The sequence below is a fragment of the Mixophyes fleayi genome, chromosome 5, assembly GCF_038048845.1.
Source record: "Mixophyes fleayi isolate aMixFle1 chromosome 5, aMixFle1.hap1, whole genome shotgun sequence".
Taxonomy (NCBI): Eukaryota; Metazoa; Chordata; class Amphibia; order Anura; family Limnodynastidae; genus Mixophyes; species Mixophyes fleayi.
Genome location: NC_134406.1, coordinates 244,036,966 through 244,056,969, shown reverse-complemented (window position 1 = coordinate 244,056,969; position 20,004 = coordinate 244,036,966). Strand labels below are relative to the sequence as shown.

Below are 20,004 nucleotides of genomic sequence, written 5' to 3'. Positions count from 1 at the left end.
AAAAAAAAGGAGAAATGCAGAGATAGAAAAACTCATGTAATTTGATTTCTGTGCTGGAGAAAGTGAAAAGTTGGATATAATGTCACTGATCAAGTGATACCCTTAGTTTGACCATTTACAACAGTGTTTCATGGTTTTTAAAACAAAGTCATTTCCCCCTCAGCTTCTTCCCTTCTACTGTCACTCAGAAAAGAAGTGTATTTGCTAATATGGGGGGTGGGGGACTTTGCACCTGGGTGTGACTCATAGTTCATTCAGAAATAGCTAGAAATTCTTATATAGGCTATACATTTTCTCTTGAATGTCAAAGAATCCTAATAATACATGCAATCAACAGTATAAATTTACCTATATGTGTACATGAAACAACTTTAAAATATTGATTGTTTGGGACAAAACTTAAATTCAGTATGAACAGTCATACATTTCATTGTGACCTGTGATCTAACAGTTGTGCTAAGGAGACGTTCAGTAGTATGTAATATCCAACATATTGATTTTAAATGAGTTTTTAAGTTCTACTCATCCGATCCTTCTTTGTGGTGGCCCACTTTCATCTGTATGGGACATAGCACAGAAGGAGAGTCCCAGGGAAGGGAACCCCACTTTTTGGGTATGGGAGAGGGAAGTTTAATTTTTAAAAACCCTTTTTTTTTTTTTTTTTTTTTTTTTTTTTTTTTTTTTTTTAGATCTTCTGGCTTTGGCCTCCAAGGATTCTAATTTGCCCTGATTTCCTGATAAATGCAATTTACTCTATATTTTGACTATATTATATTTGGATCCAGTCCGGACACATTTTTCTGTAAAGCATGTGTGGCGCTTTCTCTGAATATTTTGGTAATTCTGTACAGAGTTATTGATAAGGAGACACACATTTCTTTTCCTGAATGGTCATGTGTCATGATCTTGCACCAACTAAAATGGCAAAATAAAATTAATAACCCTTGTCCTCATCTTACCCCAAACATCTCTCTCTCACTGAATGTTTTCCATAATTTTCAAGAATTTCTAAAAGTATTTTTTTCTTGTTCTTCACATAAGACAAATCTGCTGCTGACAAACCTCATCTTGGGCCTTTTCTACCACAATTTTATTACAACAGTTGGCTGCCCACACACTGTGCAATTCTAATTGGTCTGTTTGAAGAGACACTATGGTCAACCAATTCTCACAAAGACAATTGCTATATGATGTATAAGCAATGGGAACAATTATCCATAATACTTGGGGCTTTCTGGAAAGGACGTTTACTGTATTTGGACCAACACGCCTAAAATATACTAAATTACATTTAAAAATGATCCTTGTCTTCACACTGCCCTTGGCATTACCCTTCTCATTAAATTGTTTAGCAGTGCTCCTGACAGTGACTGTAAAAATAAATGCTATGTAATCCTTTTTAAGTATTACTGAATTAACGGATTGTGTATTTTATTTTCAAATAATTTTGGTATTGTTAATGGGCGTCGTGATCTAATTTACTGATCAGGTTTATAATGTTGAATCGTACATCTCAATATTGATCCGTGAACAGTGAAACACCAGATACAGGAACTGAGTCCACGGAAATATTCTATTCCCTTTAATTTTATATTAGAATACTCTGTATATGACATAGCAAGATCTGGGCGGCCGGCTTATCTGCTGCTTCTATTCGGGCTAATAATAGTCTGACTGTTTCGAAACGGTCACCGAAACAACCCTTAATTAGATTTTAAATGTAATAAATTGCATTACTGGCTTGCATTTAGGGCTATTATATATTATGGTTGGTTTGTTGGTGTATTCAGTCCATGTTTATAGCAAATGTTGACTGTCAGTTTTCACAAAGTGAATCTTTCTCTGCAGCTGAATTACCGCCTCCATACACAGCGATTGCCAGCCCAGATGCCAGTGGCGTTCCAGTAATAAACTGCCGTGTGTGCCAGTCTCTTATTAATTTAGATGGAAAGCTTCATCAGCATGTAGTGAAGTGCACAGTCTGCAATGAGGCCACGGTAAAGACAAATACTTAATACAAATAATATTCAAAGGTTAACACTATAACGCTTTACTGCAACATTTTATATCTGCTACAAAAGTATGTAAATAAAATGTTATAATATAGACTTTTCAAAAAACTATTGCCTAACTTTTTGCCATCCTGCTGAGCTAATACAATACAAGATGTATTTGTTTTTTTTTCCATGTGTCTAATTATTTGTGTAATGTGTAAACACTACTGTAAAAATGTTCTCTTTTATTTAAGCCAATCAAAACCCCTCCCTCGGGGAAGAAGTATGTCAGGTGCCCTTGTAACTGCCTCCTTATCTGCAAGGATACGTCACGGCGGATAGGATGCCCACGACCTAACTGGTATATACTTGGCTTTTTATGATGCAGATTTTAAAATGTTAATGTAATACTAAAACAACTTGTATTTTATATGTTAAATGAACTGCTTGTGTGAGAGAGTTTAACATGTAATCTATCCCTTGATCAAAGTAATGCACAAATCCCAGGTTGTATGTGCGATAATGGAATTTAATGTTAAGCTATGAGACCTCCTGTTTCCCATTAAATTGCTCAGCACATATCTGGTAAACTAGTATGGACTGTGTATAGTTCTGCTGAGAGAAGAGATGATGTGGAAAGTCAAAAGCAAAAATTTATATTAAAGAGGACCTGTCTTGCTCCCAGCCCTGGGCTCTAACAGTAGTTATGTTCGGCATGCGATCGACCCCCTTTTTGTGGTACAGACTTTGACTAGTCACAGAGAACCGGTCTGTGATGTATTGTACAGATCGCACTGCTCTGATAATACAGTCATGGCCAAAAGGTTTGAGAATTACACAAGTATTGGTTTTTACAAAGTTTGCTGCTTCAGTGTTTTTAAACCTTTTTGTCAGATGTTGCTATGGTATACTGAAGTAAAATTACAAGCACTTCAGAAATGTCAAAGGCTTTTATTGACAATTACATTAAGTTTATGCAAAAAGTCAATATTTGCGGCGCTGACCCTTCTTTTTGAAGACCTCTGCAATTCGCCCCCTGGCATGCTGCCAATCAACTTCTGGGCCACATACTGACTGATGGCCGCCAATTCTTGCCTAATCAGTGCTTGGAGAGAATTGTCAGAATTTGTGGGTTTTTGTTTGTCCACCCTGCTCTTGAGGATTGACCACAAGTTCTTAATGGGATTAAGGTCTGGAGAGATTCCTGGCCGTGGTGGCAAAATTTCGATGTTTTGATCCCTGAGCAACTTAGTTATCACTTTTGCCTTATGGCAAGGTGCTCCATCATGCTGGAAAAGGCACTGTTCATCACCAAACTGTTCTTGGATGGTTGGGAGAAGTTGCTCTTGGAGGATGTTTTGGTAAAATAATTTATTCATGGCTGTGTTCTTAGGCAAAATTGTGAGTGAGCCCACTCCCTTTGGTGAGAAGCAATCCCACACATGAATGGTCTCGGGATGCTTTACTGTTGGCATGACACAGGACTGATGGTAGCGGTCACCTTTCCTTCTCCGGACAAGTGTTTTTCCAGATGCCCCAAACAATCTGAAAGGAAATTCGTCATAGAAAATGATTTTACCCCAGTCCTCCGCAGTCCAATCCCTGTACCTTTTGCAGAATATAAGTCTGTCCCTGATGGTTTTTCCTGGAGAGAAGTGGCTTCTTTCCTGGCCTTCTTGACACCAGGCCATCCTCCAAAAGTCTTCGCCTCCCTGTGCATGCAGATGCACTCACACCTGCTTGCTGCCATTCCTGAGCAAGCTCTGCACTGGTTGTGCCCCGATTCCGCAGCTGAATCAACTTTAGGAAACTGTCCTGGTGCTTGCTGGACATTCTTGGGTGCCCTGAAGCTTTCTTATTAACTATTGAACCACTCTCCTTGAAGTTCTTGATGATCCGATAAATGGGATGATTTAGGTGCAATCTTACTAGCAGTAATATCCTTGCCTCTGAAACGCCTTTTGTGCAAAGCAATGATGACTGTAAGTGTTTCCTTGCAGATAACCATGGTTAACAGAGGAAGAACAATAATTCGAGCAACTCCCTCCTTTTAAAGCTTCCAGTCAGTTATTCTAACTCCATCAGCATGACAGGGTGATCTCCAGCCTTGTCCAGGTCAACACTCTTACTGTGTTAATGAAAGAATCACTGACCTGATGTCAGTTGGTCCTTTTGTGGCAGAAAAATGTTTTCAGCTGGGTGGGGGCAACTGAAATACTTGCAATAATAATGAAAAATGTTGGAGGTTGTTGCCCACCCTGCCAGGACTGGTGGTCAGTGGTCTAACACAAACTGCTGGCTGTAGTGCTCACACAGTGCCTGTTCTAATAGGAGAAACAACGGTTTATTCCATTATAATAGAAATATGTTGGGCTCCAAGAGCCTGGTGGTAAGTAAAAACAGCCGGTTGGAGCATTCGGGAAATAGGTGCTGTGGAGAACTCTGTAATGGTATTTCTGCTGGAAAATATGGAGTCTCAGTTTTAGCTTTAACCCCATCTTTAGGATTATAAGTTCATCTCATACAGTTTGATGAAAGTGCTTAATACTCCAAATTGGCATCCATACGCTCTCTGCGTAAGTGTAAGTTTCTAACAGATACTCCAGTTTCCTCCTACTGTCCAAAGGTCTACTATTGGTTAATTGGTTTCTGGCCAAATTTGTCTTGGTGTTTGTGCGCCTGTGGTTGGGAAACTAGATTGTAAGCTCCTTTGAGGCAGGGACATTTTCTGATGTTAAAGAGCTCTGTAATTTATTGATCGCTCTATAAATAACAGATGATGAGTGTACTCCTAATTCTTTGATTATGAAGAGTTCCAGTTGCTTACACACAACTTCACATTGAACAGATCCCTGAACAGGCAGCAAATACTGGAACTTAACATAATTAACAGTTGTATGTGTTATTGTATGTCTGCATGACGTTAGAGGATATATCTTCAGGAAAGCCACGTCCTCCTGCCCAGTGTTAGATTCACCCATTTCATAGCCGTTTTCAGGTTTTCTCCTAGAATACTGTTCTGTTTAGGCTTAAATAAATCATGAGTCAGGGAACACAATGTTTTTATTACGTTTCACTTTTGTTTGTGAAGCTTCTTTCAATGCTTGGAGTGCACTTAGAAATGCAGTTCTCTGAACAAGACCTATACTGTTAATGGAATCCCACCCCCGGCAATTATAACGAAGAAAGAGAGACACAATTTTCAAATAAAGTATTACGAAATAAAATAACCTGTAAAACCTGTGTTTACCACTTTATTACATGTAAAAGAAAAAACTTAATTTCTCTCTTCTTCCATCTTAATTCAATTATAACCCCTCCTTTAAAAAGCCAAAACAAAATGTGTCTACCAACACGACACACTGATCTGCCATGGCCATGCCTATTTTAAAATCTGGATGTCTCACAAAAAGGAATTGTTGTAGGGTGTGCAACCATCTATTTGTCCAGTAGTAATAATCGAATAGCGATTAAGTTTGATACACACTTGTGCGGTTCACCATCATAGTGGGGCATACACTTTCTAAATATGGACTTGGTTGTCGTCAATCATACCTTCCCTTCAACTCTTAGCTATAGGGGTCATTCAAGCAATACATGAGATTGTTTCTAAGGCAACATGTGGCTATTGAGCCACCCAATGTATGGTTCCATATAGTTAAAGAATGCTCAATATGACAGTTTGACACTTTAAATGTGGCCGACGTGGTCTCAGATCAGTGCATTATTTTTAGCAATTCCTTTATAGCTTGTTTGAGGTCTGGAGTTGCTGCCGTTTTATTTATAGACAAAGATCAATGGAATATCAATACACTGCACAAATATACACACAAAAGTTAACCCGTGCATAATACTCATGCATTCTAGTCAAATCAAGCTACTTAAGGTGTTAAAAAGGTTCTGGTCATGCATTTGGGCCTAGCCCAGGCCTCCTCAGGGGAAGAGCGTTACTTCCCGACGCAAGCGCCCTTTTTTAACGTGGTTTTGTCCACATGTCACCACCTCATCCTTCATCTTCATCGCCACATCCTTCATCAAGCTACTTAAGGTGTTAAAAACTCCCCACTGTCACCCCCGGCAACCACCAATCACTCCCAACTGTCACTTCTCCTTCAAGAAATATATAGGTCGGTGTATAACTCTGCCCAGCAGGTGGCGCTGCAGCTTGTTTTTTTTTTTTTCCACACACGTCACTAGGCATTTATATAGTAGATATATAGATATAGATAGATTATATATAAGTGCAGAGTATAGACACACTATTTCAATTGTAGCCAGCATAAAAACCAATCCGCACATGATTTCAAAGTCTTGCGTGCTTATTAATGGTACACTGGATAGGTGATGTAATAATCCTCGATCCCAGTCACTTTGCATGTAGATAGATTTGTTGGGAGTAATTCTGAAACCAGCATTATCTTGTTATTTACAGGTACATTTAAAGTGTTTAAAGATTTTGAAATTCACTGGGAGTAATGTGGATTTCTCTCTATAGCAGACGTATTATTAATCTGGGTCCGGTGATGTTGATTCCTGAAGAACAGCCAGCACAGCCCGCACTGCCAGTGCAGGCAGAAGGAACCAGAGTAGTTTGCGGCCACTGTGGAAATACCTTTCTGGTAAGTTGTCACATTTCTCCTGTACACATTACGTGGAGTATTCAGCTGCAAGTTTGGACTTGTTGGGGAGAGTTCCATCTCTGCAGGAGACGCGTGTGATTGGTCGCTCTATCTCTGCAGGAGACGCGTGTGATTGGTCGCTCTATCTCTGCAGGAGACGCGTGTGATTGATCGCTCTACGATTTTTGTGGCCAGGTGTATGCGAGATTAGGTTCTCCAGGAAAACGTTAATTATATGTATATCTCGTTATGTTTGTATTGTCCGTGCTGTTTTTTTTTTTTTGTTTTTTTTTGCTATGTATTACTGCTAGCATTTAGTATAGCAGATTTAGTAATACAAAGTTATAAAACCTTATATACAGTATGCAGGCTGGATAAATTTGCTTGAAAAGATAGGGCAACGTAATTATAGGTTTCCTGTTGTAAAGTAACATTTTATTTACGTTACTCATGATGGACATTATATGCAAACATTTTACACGCTGGAACAAATTGTAAACCACTAACTAAATGTAGATTGCCTCAGTTGTTTTTCTTTTCCTTGAAGGTTTTATGTTGTTTTTTTTTTTTTATATTTCCTTTATTTTACTTTGATTCATTATATGTATTATTTGTACACGGTTTAGTGTTTTGGTACCTTCCCTTATTATTGATGTCCTTTCTGTGTCCACTCTGAAAACTGTCTTTAGGCGGATTTGAAACTATGCAGCTGTCTGCGCAGTCTTATTAACACCATGAGCCTTTGTTTAATTGTATCAGAGAGCAAATAAGAGAGAAAGATGTATAAACGTCCCAAATGTCACAAGTTCATAATATGTTCCCAAGATATTTTGAGCTAAAGAAACATGTAGGATCTTCAGCAGGAATAAGGTTAGGGGGGAGGAGAGTTCCAGCAGTATGGGCTTGGACTGTGTTTTATAGCAGAGGTTAAGACCCCTGAAGGCACATACAGTACTGCTCCCCCATTGCCTGTGTTTTGTCAGCCAGTGACTGACCTAGTTTCACTGAAGCATGGGAAATTCCCTCACTTGGGAATCCCAATTTGTGGCATTAGTTTGATGACAGACAAACCTCATGTCTGAATGTTAAATAACACAAAGACTGAAGGGGAAACATTTCCTGTGTTTGCAATCTCCCTGTGACATTGAGATGTAGCTAAATATGTGGTAACGCTGGTCCACCCCTCTTTCTGTCTTGTAGTGGATGGAGCTTAGGTTCAACACGTTGGCAAAGTGCCCACACTGCAAGAAAATGTAAGTATCTTGTATTCGGTATTAAAGAACATTGTGTCTGCACCAGGCAGCTGCTACTTGGCAGATGGCTAGAGTATAAATGATTGATCCAAGTACATAAAACAAAGTAACTTTGGAAATTTGTGTATTTATTCTGTCATTTAAAATGTGCTCCCAATATATGTAAGAGCGTCTGGTGATGGAGGAGTAAACCAACTGCATCCTAAAGGGGTTTTCCCAGAACATTTTATTATGGTTTTTCTGTGGTTATGCATATACATATACCCAGTACAAATATGCACATACATTGAAAATATAACATCATTTACAATATCTTGCTAAGTGAAAAAGAAAATACCCAATATTGCACAGCTCTTACCTCACTGCTGTGTGCAGCGAAGGAGGATTCAAAGGGCTACTTATAGTCTCCTCACAGTGGGTGAGGTCCTCAGACCTCTTAATATGTCCCTCTGACCTACATGCCCATTGGATCTCCTCACATGCCATCAAATCTGCCCACATACCCAGAAATGCCAGTTAGACCTCTCTACCTGCCATCAGATCTCCCTACATGCCATTAAACCTAACCAAATGCATTTTGCATGCCCATCGGGCCTCTCCACATGCCCTCACATGCCCATCGGACCTCTCCACATGTCCTTACATGCCCAGTCATCCACACATTTCATATGCCCAAATGCCATCACATCTCCTTAAATGCCAATCAGCCTGTTCACATGCCACCAGATCTCACTTGCCCCTCCCACTTCCCACTCTTAGCCGCTGTCACACATTACGCTCTCTTCCTCCTTCCCTGATTTGAATGTCTGACACTGACCTTCCTGCGTAGTGCAGAGGAGGTCACGAGACCTGGCTGCTCTCAGTCGGTCCAGCAGCTGGGTGTTTTCCAGTCTGCCCCCTGCCAGCGCTGTACTTCGTTGATGCTCCCGGCCCAGAGCCACATTTCAAAGCTTAAAGTGCTGCATTTGGCTCTGGAGCCACAGTTTGGCCACCGCTGATTTAGTAGAACACTTTAATAATGTTATTGGTATTTGATATTCTAACCACAATGTAGAGGTCTGTTTTAATAAAACAAAAAACCCCACAAAACATAAAAAGGGTTTTGCGTAAGATCGGCCAGCGTGTGCATAGAACAAAGCAGACAATCCTGGAAAGCAGTCATGCAAACATGTCACTGTAGTTTCCCAGCTGGATTACTTTCAGCTTGAGGGTTAATAGAGCTCAATGTTGTGTTTTTTTTTCCTTTGCAGGACAAAAATTCTAATCACACTCTAATCATGTGAACATTTTACATCATTTAAATGTTAATTTAGTATATATGGCATGTATTTTGTTTTTTTTTGTTTTTTCTTCTTCTTTCCTAAGCTTCTTACAAATTAGGCCAAGATTTAATTCAATGCAATGCAGATGGTATGGTTGCAGAGTGTTGCATCTATAAACCTACTTTAAAGAGGACCTTTCACCTTTGTGAGGATTCTTTTTTGTCAAGTACAGGCTGTGGAGGAACTGTGACAGGTCCCCATTAAATTTAAACCATTATGGTAAAAATTCAACATTTCTTGTCTAGTCATCCATAACGCAGACAGTCCATCCTATAGTCCTTTATTATGGCAGATATGGAGAGTGTACTGCCCATCATCATCCGCTATTTATATAGCGCCACTAATTCCGCAGCGCTGTACAGAGAGCTCACATCAGTCCCTGCCCCAATGGACCTTAGTCTACATTTGCTAACATACACAAACACAGACCGAGAGAGACAGGTCAATTTGATAACGGCCAATTAACCTACTACTATGTTTTGGAGTGTGGGAGGAACCCAGAGTAAACCCATGCAAATATGGGGAGAACATACGAACTTCACACAGATCAATTCCTGATCATGGTTTTAACTCATGACCCCAGTGCTGGGAGACAAAAGTGCTAACCACTGAGCCACCATGATGCACAAGTGCAGAGCGCATCATAATAAGTATAATTTGAAAGGGAGGTACTCCATTCAATTGTCATTATTTAGATCAAGTGCTCCTAATTTGTTTCATCTGGTACCCAAATTTATGTCGGGCAACCTGCTTTGCTACCCATGTTTCATGTTCATGTTTCAAGTGTACATGTCTCCTACACAGAGTGAAGGCAGCCATTTTGTGGACTGAAGCAATACCCAGAATGCCTTTGTGATGTCACAAGATCCTAATGTTCTAATAATACTTTGCAAGTTCATGACTACTGGTTCAGCTCACAAAATAGCTGGACAGATTCAGAATTATTTACTGTTGTAAATAATTTTTCATTTAAAATATAACCTTATAGGATTACACCAGTTACACTTATTTAGTTATTTTTTGGGTCTAATATAAGTGAATAATAAAACAAACCGTAATATTATTAAGGAGAGTTCCCTTCCATTCCCCCCAAAAAAGTGTGGGGGTCGACTCTCGAACCTAATACATTCTCATAGGGAAGGCGTATCGGTTTGCTGTGTTAGTTTACTATTTGTGCTTTTTCTATGTATATCTTTAATGATCTGTCTTGTTTAATGTATCCCGTTATTGTCGTTACAAATTGTATGTAACTCATGTTGTTGTGGAAAATAAAGAGTTTAAAAAAAAAAAAATATATAACCTTATAAATTGTTACCACAATATGGGTTCTTGAAGTGAGCATCATAGAGGCCCATCCTAACTCATATGGTGACCCATAGGTTATAAGAGCAACTGGCTTTAGCTTCCACTATCTTGTAGGACACCCTGTATATAATCTCAAATAGTCCTGTTTACTAGAATATTATTAAACCTTCTATTTGGCGTGACGGGCAGGTTTTATAGGGATTATTCATCACAACAGGGTAACGTGTATTTTCAATAAAACATATTTTTTAAGAAAGCTACAAAACTATGAGTTTTAGAAATAAAGATTTTTTTTATCAGCACAGAAACACAAATTTTTAAACTGGGGAAATGTATTCTGAAATAATCACAGAGAGATATTTTAAGTACTGTTACATATGGCAACAGAGTTTCTAGGTATGAAAGATGTGGTTATATGAGAGAGCATTTTCAGTAGTATTCCGGATTACTTGTTCTATTGTCCTCTCCTTCCCCTTGGTGGAGCCTTGGGAATTGCACAATAAACCAGTATTTCCTGGAGCTCTTCTGTTGCTGTCCTGTAGCACCAGGAAAAGGTTATCCATTGCAATTCTAGAATGGCGCAGACCGTGAGAGGGAGGGACGTGTAAGAAGCTGTAGATTTGTATTGCACCATGCGGTCACACAACCCCACGGCTTTTGGAGGGGAGAAGGTGGTTATGTGGCTCCTAGATTTTTGTAACTGACTTTTACAAATACATATTTAGATCCACCCCTGAACTGCAAAACTGCATAATAGATTATTTTTTATTTTTTTCCTTCAAATGTCTGGAAATCTAAAATAGGTAAAATAAAATAGAATGTTTAGAGCAAAAATAAGCATGCCGTGTTCTGGGACTGATCTGCGGACAAAAGTGATTGCAATATGAAAATTATACATGGGAAAAAAATACATAGTTGTAGTAGTATCATAGATCTCGCAGCCTGTCACTCTTACTGGTGCCTCTCATACCTGCCCACCCATTGCTTCATAGCTCCACACATCTGTAGCCCGTTGCTTCCATTCTGTAATGGAACACCAGTAGGCAGAACCTATTTATTCGGGTCAGATTGATTAAGTGGATTATGGATCACACTTGTATTTGGCAATGCACCTAAACAAATTGATAAAAACACATACAGGGTGAATGTTGCTTTTGGGAGCCAGTTTTGGAGTTTGTCCATAGAGATCTATTTATCAAACCACAAATGGGCAATTTAAAAGGAAAGAAGACATGGAAATTTGGGCCCAAAATGACAGCCCCTTCCAAAACTGGAATTTACTATATGGAATGAGATGACTATTTTAATTAATCTCTCCCCCCTCTCTTTCAGATCGTCTGTAGGAAGTGCGCTCCCACGCAGGCGCTGCTGTGCCTACATTACTATGGGAATGATATGCATTTTTATTGGGGTTGGCTTAACTGTAAGTAATAGTGTTTAATTTGTCTTTTTATATATTTTTTTTAGTTTGAATGTAAACATTTCTACCAATAATATTAGAGTGCACAGAAGTCCTTAATCTGATACCTGACAAGTGTTCCTGGTATTCCATGTAGTTAAAACCACACAATTAGGAATCCTGCCTTTATAGGGAAATGGTTTAATCTGCATAGAAATAACAACCAAATATTTATAACCCCCAAAGGACCAGCACTACCCAGCAGCCAAATTATCATTAAACAACTCTGTGGCTCAGGGTATTATCCCGGTGCCTCATGTTGGTCCTGACAGGTCAACGTGAACTTTAACCCTGTTCTTAAATCTTCTATCGTTGGACACACTTTATTAATGGACTGGTTTTCCAAAGGACCACAACCCCTAAAAGACACATTTGTCCAATAGTAATATTAATGAATTGTTAAAATCTGCACACCATTACATAACCTTTAATGTCTAATTACAAAGTACTCATATACATGGACTCCTGCACATAAAAGATCATATTTTTTCCATTTTGCTTTAATTTTTGTTAGGATTGTTAGTTGGTTTATGTTTTATTCTTTATAAAATGATTGCTTTGTAAAGAGGTGGCGAGTGATCAGAAGCTTGTCCGATGTTATTTTTAAGTGCCATACACGAGTCAACCAGAGTTTTGTTCACTGATAGTTTTACAGACAGTCTTGTGTGCATGAAAACAAAACAAAAAAAATCGTACATCGAGCTTGGAACAATTTTCAAAAAAATGTAACATATAGGGTAGAATACAGGAACAATAAAGATAGTTTCAAAAAAAATTTTTTTTTTTTCTGTATAAGCGCCATTCAGGTTTATTCCTAAATGTCCACATTCAAATTGGCAAATCCAGTTACTTGAGTCAGTAATCATCGAACACAAGGAAATGCTAAAAACGCTTGGGAGATCTGGGGGTAAATGTATTAATGTCCGGATTCTTCAACTCCGGCGTGTTCAGTTTCTTCGGCGATTAAATTTAAAGTGGCGCTGCATTGTAAAGGGAAGTTTCCCTTTACAATGCAGCGCCGCTTTAAATTTAATCACCGAAGACGCTGAACACGCCGGAGTTGAAGAATCCGGACATTAATACATTTACCCCCTGGTTAGATATGAATACAGTCCCCATATAGTTGTCTTGTCACTTATCCCGCTATCTATTTGGTAGATTGTGGCCAAAAACATGAGGCGGATAATTGTAGCTATGGCCTAGGCACCGCAAAAGTCAGGCGTTCTGTGGAAATACAGCTCTTCTGTTTCAAAGATACTGGTGACATCACTGAAGCACAGCGTGTGCACCTCCATGATGTCACTAGTTTGTAGTAATATGGCTTCCTGCGCTGTGTGAATAGGGAACTTCTAATTGTGGCTGTACCGTGTGAATCGCTGTGTTCTGCTAGGCTCATTTGTCTGAGAGCGAGCACAGATTGGGTTCACTGTAAGTGGTTCTGTCCCGGGGGTAAATGTATCAAGCTGAGAGTTTTCCAGCGAGTTTGAAAAACCAATCAGATTCTAGCTATCATTTATTTAGTACATTCTACAAAATGACAGCTAGAATCTGGTTGCTATAGGCAACATCTCCACTTTTCAAACCCGCCGGAGAACTCTCAGCTTGATACATTTACCCCCCGGTGTGTAAGCGTTGTTAGTTTTTACTTCCAGCTATGACAAGAGTCTCGCTCGCTGTCCTTATTAAATAATTGGCAGCGATGAAGGAGTGAGCACTGAGACTATATAGAGCAGTGATGGGGCAAACTACGGCCCCCGGGCCAGATCCGGCCCACTTAGAGGTTCTATCCGGCCCGCCAATATTTAAAAAAAAAATGTCATTAAAATATGCATAAAATTATTAAGGCCGACCCTGTGTCAGAACCTTCATTTTTATGCCTTCCCAGCTATTTCCTCCATTACACTTCATCCTCCTTCCTAAAAGGACACTTCGTATGTCAATCACTAAAAAAATTTGTATTATATATTTCAATAGTTGAGTTTTTTAATAAATTATATTGGCCCTCCTAAAGTTTTTCTTTTCTATTTGGCCTGCTCCTGAAAAAGTTTGCCCATCATTGATATAGAGGTTCAAACAATAAAAATAACTATACAATGTATAGGTTTATGAACTGCCTACCTCTGAAGAATTGCCCAGGATGGAATAAAGCATTACGTTTTGATGAAGTTTTTAATGATATTTTATTGTCTAGGTCTCCGTTTGTTGGTAGTGCTTGCTCATTCTCCTTCAGGGGCTTAGAACATTTTTTACTTCTTTTGTAAAGCTTTATCTGCACTTTACTGTTAAGAATGTTTAGCAAAGTACAAATGTAGTTGATGTGATTTTGTGTTCTCCCTCAGGTCGGAACGCAAGATTTCGCCAGGCGCTTCCATGCCACTTACGTTTCCTGGGCGGTGGCCTACCTCTTAGGCTTTGTTTGTCTTATCCGGGCCTGTTACTGGGGAGCCATAAAAGTCAGCTATCCAGAGCATACCTTTGCATAGATTTAGCTATTACAACATTATAGCGTGTGATTTATGGCAAGTGATTCTGAATATAAGCTTTTTTTTACTACGATATGGCTGGGTTTACCTCAGAACTGTACACTGAAGGACTCTTCAGCCCTGAACAGTTTAAAAGGAATGTCCATCCCAGTTTTTTGTTTTTTTTTCTTTCTTACTCAAACCTTCTGCCCCGTGTCAAGCAAGAAATTAGGGGGTTATGGGGTCCTCCACTTTTACCTCGGCTGTTACTTCAAAACAGCCACTGCGTTCTACAGACATGGGTGTTGAAGAATTTTGTTGAAGTGACATGGCGGCTTTGGGTGCTTGGTCTCACAGACAGTCCTGCTGGGAGTGGACATTCCCTTTAAACCTCAGAGTTAGGCACCCATTTGCTTTCCAGCTGGACTACAGGTCACAGCATTCCCTGCCAGCAAAAACTAGTGTCACTGGCAGGGCATGCTGGGAATCCTAGATCAAAAACCGCTTCCTAGGTCTGGTTTAAGAATTGCTATCCATATTCATTAGGTAGGGGGGGGGGGGGGGGGCAATATTACGAGCCATTTGTACATGAGCTGAGTACCATTGCACTACATAATATGCAAATTAGTTTTATTTGTGCTGCTAGATTTTGAAGCTATGAATATCTAAGCTATCTTTACATGTTCAGGCATCTTTCCACTGTATTGTTAAACACTTTTTCTTTTATCTTTCATCTGTGCCATTCTGTGAGTATTGTGCAACTGTACAAGGTGAATATTCAAAGGTGTTATTACACTGTGGCTTCACAATTCTTTACCATATTGTCGTGGCTTTCATTAAAGGTGCATTATGATTTACTCACCAACTTTTAACTATTACCAGAAAATGGCTCCTGTCAGTGAGGTTACTGAGCAGTAAGTAATTCAGTGATTACACTTTACGTAGGGGCCATCATGAAATATAAATGGGAAAAATACCTTTTTTAAATTTTATATTTGAAAATTAACAATTATTATTTTTTGTTATTGGTCACTGCAGGTATTTTTGGGTTTTTCTAAAACAAGTTAAACTGATCTGTCTTTCAATGGTTTGATGTACCCATTTTTCTATTTTGAAGAGTTAACATAGTATAGTGCGCGCATTGGGGAGCTAGAGCTACAACGGTAGACAGTATGTCTCGTAACCGTACATCTAATATAATGAAAATAGGACACCTTACAGTGTGTTTAGGAGACATCAAACATAATGTTAACCGAGAGACTTTTTTTTTTTTTTTTGTCCATCTTAATGTGTAGCATTCACTATTTAGGAACAATGATGTAAAGCAAGACTTGCCTTTTTGATTAGTCAGGAGTAAAATGTATTTTATTGTTTATTATGTAGGCACTCTGACTAATCTGTTATTTAGATCATTGTTGAGCCATTACTGTGTTTACCTATAACTCCCAATAGATAACTTACACCTAGACCAGTGATGGCTAACCTGTGACACTCCAGGTGTTGTGAAACTACAAGCCCCAGCATGCTTTGCCAGTAGATAACTAGCTGATAGCTGGCAAAGCATGCTGGGGCTTGTAGTTTCACAACACCTGGCGTATCACAGATTAGCCATCCCTGACCTAAATACAGCTGACAAGATTTGTATGCTGAACCTATAACCCTAGGAATACAACCTATCGTTTTGCAAGGAATCAAAGACAAAAGCAAGTCGCTGAGATACCGCAGACATGTTACTGATTTCTAGTGAATTGTTAGGCTGCATATTGATGAATATTGGTTTAGGCTACAAAATGGTTGGTAAGTGCAATTCCACAACACCCTCTGCATTTCTGAATGACATGATCATCACAATGTATGATTATTTTTTTTTTTTTCTTCAATAAGTCACATCTTTATAAAAAGACAGTAAATGTAATGCACCTTTACATACAAAGCAATAGCCATTTATTTACCATGCATTTCCCGTGTCTTCCCTTAGAAGAGCAGTATCCATTGCAGGATGTGTAATTTAGTAAGTGTACATTTCTGGAGAAATTTTTCCATAAAAGCATTAAAGTTGTCGGGTAAATAACTACTTGTCATTCATTCCCTTTAAGATAGGGAGGGACAATAATCTGCGCTGAACTTCCGCAGGATAATAATTTGAAGCATACCGCTGGTAATCTGGTTTCATTTTAACTGAATCCGCTTACCTGTGCTGTGCCGGTAACTTGACGTTTACTCAAGGATCTTAATTATTTTCTACCAATGTGAAAAAGCCATTGTTTTCAATGTATAGAATGTACCAATTGCAATTTGTATGGTTTCCTAACAAGAATTTGTGGGAAGTGTCTTTTATCTAACTTTTTGTTCTGCACTGACACACAAATCTTCCAAAATGGGAGTTACTTGCCTAAAGCAAGGTGGGAGGGGGAGGATTTTAATGTATATCCTGTGCCTACAGACAGTGAAGTGAGCCATTTTGTGCCGCATGCCACAGAAATGGCAGAAGTGTCTAGTGATTTGATAGGATGTCATTTTGTGAATATTGGTTCAGGCAACAAAATGGCTGCCTCCACGGTGTATAGGCAAGGGGTACACTTTAAATATATTCTGGCCAAAAGCAACAAACCATATGCAGTATTGCCTGTGACTTTTCTTGAACCTTAGAAAAGCAGTGTGTAACATTGTAAACTGCCTTTTTTACATTGTATAATGCATATAAGTGGAGTCACATTGTGTTCTGTTCAAGAACCATCGCGCTTTGGCAAAGTTTAGACTTGTAACTAATTTATTACCAAACGTCACAGTCCTACTATGTATGTGATTGTTATAACTCCATTTAGCCAAAATGTAATCTGGTTAGAAGAAATAATGTAATTTGGCAGTTTTATCAGGATGCCAGAGCACAATAATTGTATTTCCTAATTTCTGTTACCTGTTTGTATGTTAAATATACATTACTATTAGCTTGTTTACGATTCTCTTGTATCTTTTAAAAAATACTAATAAAGATTATTATACAAATACTATTTGTATTAATGATTGTTTTTTATTTTTAATTTTAAAAAAATATATATTTTATGCAGCTTATTTGCACATTTTGATGGTTATAAATTGATCGAACCGCTTTCCTGTATTTTTTTATTTTATTTTAATAGGGCTTTTCTGCTATCGTATAATTTTCATATTGTTTTCTACATTCTCTCCTGCAACATTGATTAAATGCACTGCTTTATTTTCCTGGCTTCCTTCTGAGTTATTTTCAGTGTCCTTGCTCTGTAGAGTTGTATCAAATATGCCACATTGTGTTGTGTCAAAGGGGAAATAAAAATAAACAACTCCCTTGTATAAAGGCCATGGTGCGGAAAACAGAAGTGTGTAGAAATCATATGCTATACACTTAGTACAAGATGCATGAGTGCGTATACAAATCATAACTTTATCTACCTACTTAAAACAAAGACAGTTGTTGTCAGCACTTATCCTTAACACTGCATATCTGTGTTGATCTAGCAAAATGAAATGGGGGTATTGGTTCATATTTTTATCAAAACAATTAAGCCTGTATCCCAGCATCAAGGCTACCTGTTAAGATAATGTTGGCCCCTTTTCTAAACATCATAATGGAGATGAGCGATTTTCCAATCTGTGACATCCAGTGGGTCCATTGACGGTGCCAGTAACAGCTTAGCTTGGTTCCTCAGCCCATCATCTGTACATATGGTATGTAAAGCTGAGTGCTATAGAATGGAGAAGTGTCAGGGGTGCTCCTGCGTTGTGGTGTGAAGTCCGTGATCTACCCTTGTAAGAACTTTGGGGGGTTTTCTCTTGACAGACAGGCTTGATGCCTTGCTTGGTTAAGTATCCTTGCTTGAATCAGCAAAAAAACAAACAAAGCTAAAGTGAAAATGTTGAAGAAAGAAAATTTAATGCGGAATACAAATTACTTTTTAATTCTTTTTATTAAACGTATGCATTGGGTAACAAAAGGTGGAGTATGTCCACTAGAGACATGCAATAACACGGTGGGGATGGTGATTTTTGCCTATTTTCTGGGTGGGGTCTCTTTGGTAGCCAGGGGCATGGAATGACTGAAAATGTGACTGGTGATTTGGATATAATGCATAATTTATTTTCCATTCCATGAACAAACCATATTCTCCAGTATGGCGGACAGAGAGGGGGTGTTGGTGTCTTCCAACAGGTGGCCACAATCTACTGGCATTCAGAATATGCCAATTTAGCTTTGTAGTAACAGAATAAGAATGGGAATCTAGCATGCACATGTATGTTAAAAATGAGTGATGAACCTTCTTCCATGTTGGAATTCACTTTGGACAATCCCACCAGATGCGGGGAACATTTTATGTATACTGTTAGGGGAGAAGTACCATCTTGGATACACTTGACAGTGTTGGCACACCCCTCCCTCCCCGTCCCAGCTCACCAGGCGCAGGAGGGCGTAACTGATAGGGTCACGCAAGTTTGCATATGAACCTATGGATGCACCACTTTCTGGGCATATGCAGAGCGGTATCAAACAAGATATGCTATGCAGTCTGCAGTTTGTCCAACTATTGGCCCCTGTATGCTAAAAAAACAAAACATCTATTTATTGTGTAATTAAAAAAACACAAAATGAAGCCTAGAGATGTAAGGGTTAGTGGGTCTTAACTGCCTTGGAATTTGAATTTTCTTACTATAGAATTCCTAACCTGTGGGTCATGACCAAAATAAATGGTGTCTGTAAAGCTGGGTACGCTGCAGAAAATTTCCCCTGATTAGATATTTGTAACTATTTTACCAACGATTGAGCAATGCGATTCACATGTGCCCACCTACATGATTTACCTTCAGATCTGTGCTCCTCATCAGTAAAACCCATCTGCAGCATTGTGAAAGTAAAATTGTGTAGTTTTTGCTCATCAGTAAAAAGAAACTGGACAATAACACTTTGGCTCTCTTTGCAGAAGTATCGCACCAATGATTTTTAGATAGTATAATGTTGTGAACCCTTTATCACGCCTGACAGCCTTTTGTTGCAGATGCTGCTTCTATTTCAACTTCTGGACTATTTAATGATGAAGCATGATAACATGTCGGTAAAAACTGCTAGTTGTCAATACACTTTCATTAAATTGTCAGTAAAAGACACATTTTGACCTTGGTGGGCTGCAGCTAAAACACATAAAAATTGAATCACATTTGTGACACAAATGATAAGTTGGGACTCCAGGATTTTCCCCACAGATGGGTGTTTTTAGATAAAGAACACGTGTGCATAATTGCCAACATTTAAATACAATTTCCAGAGATTATGTGATCACTAAGCAGGAATATTGCTTCATGTCGTGTAGGATATTAGAAATGGACTATGTATATATTAATACAGAGCGGCACAGTATATGGAGCACATACAAGGAACAGCATGGGAGCAACATGAACAATGAAAGGAAAACATTAAAGTTCAGGTTTCTTTTCCCAAAAGTGCTAACGAACCAAGATATACTGCCACAAATGGCAAGGTATGAAGTGCTGAAGATTTGAGTTATATTTAGTGCAAGAGTGTCAAGAAGTGGACATGGGGCTATATTGTAATGCAAGAATT

At 38.8% G+C, this 20,004-nt stretch overlaps 1 protein-coding gene across 1 annotated transcript in view; it reads left to right on the top strand.

The window, feature by feature from the left end:
* PIP4P2 (phosphatidylinositol-4,5-bisphosphate 4-phosphatase 2) overlaps nucleotides 1-15,125 on the top strand; it is a 28,798-nt gene extending 13,673 nt beyond the window's left edge. Inside the window, exons 2-7 of the mRNA XM_075213772.1 lie at nucleotides 1,849-1,997; nucleotides 2,249-2,355; nucleotides 6,490-6,613; nucleotides 7,814-7,866; nucleotides 11,826-11,916; nucleotides 14,292-15,125. Of these exons, the coding sequence (XP_075069873.1) occupies nucleotides 1,849-1,997; nucleotides 2,249-2,355; nucleotides 6,490-6,613; nucleotides 7,814-7,866; nucleotides 11,826-11,916; nucleotides 14,292-14,435 (668 nt within the window). The 3' untranslated portion in view covers nucleotides 14,436-15,125. The remainder of the gene's footprint in view (nucleotides 1-1,848; nucleotides 1,998-2,248; nucleotides 2,356-6,489; nucleotides 6,614-7,813; nucleotides 7,867-11,825; nucleotides 11,917-14,291) is intronic.
* The last annotated feature ends 4,879 nt before the right edge of the window (nucleotides 15,126-20,004 follow it).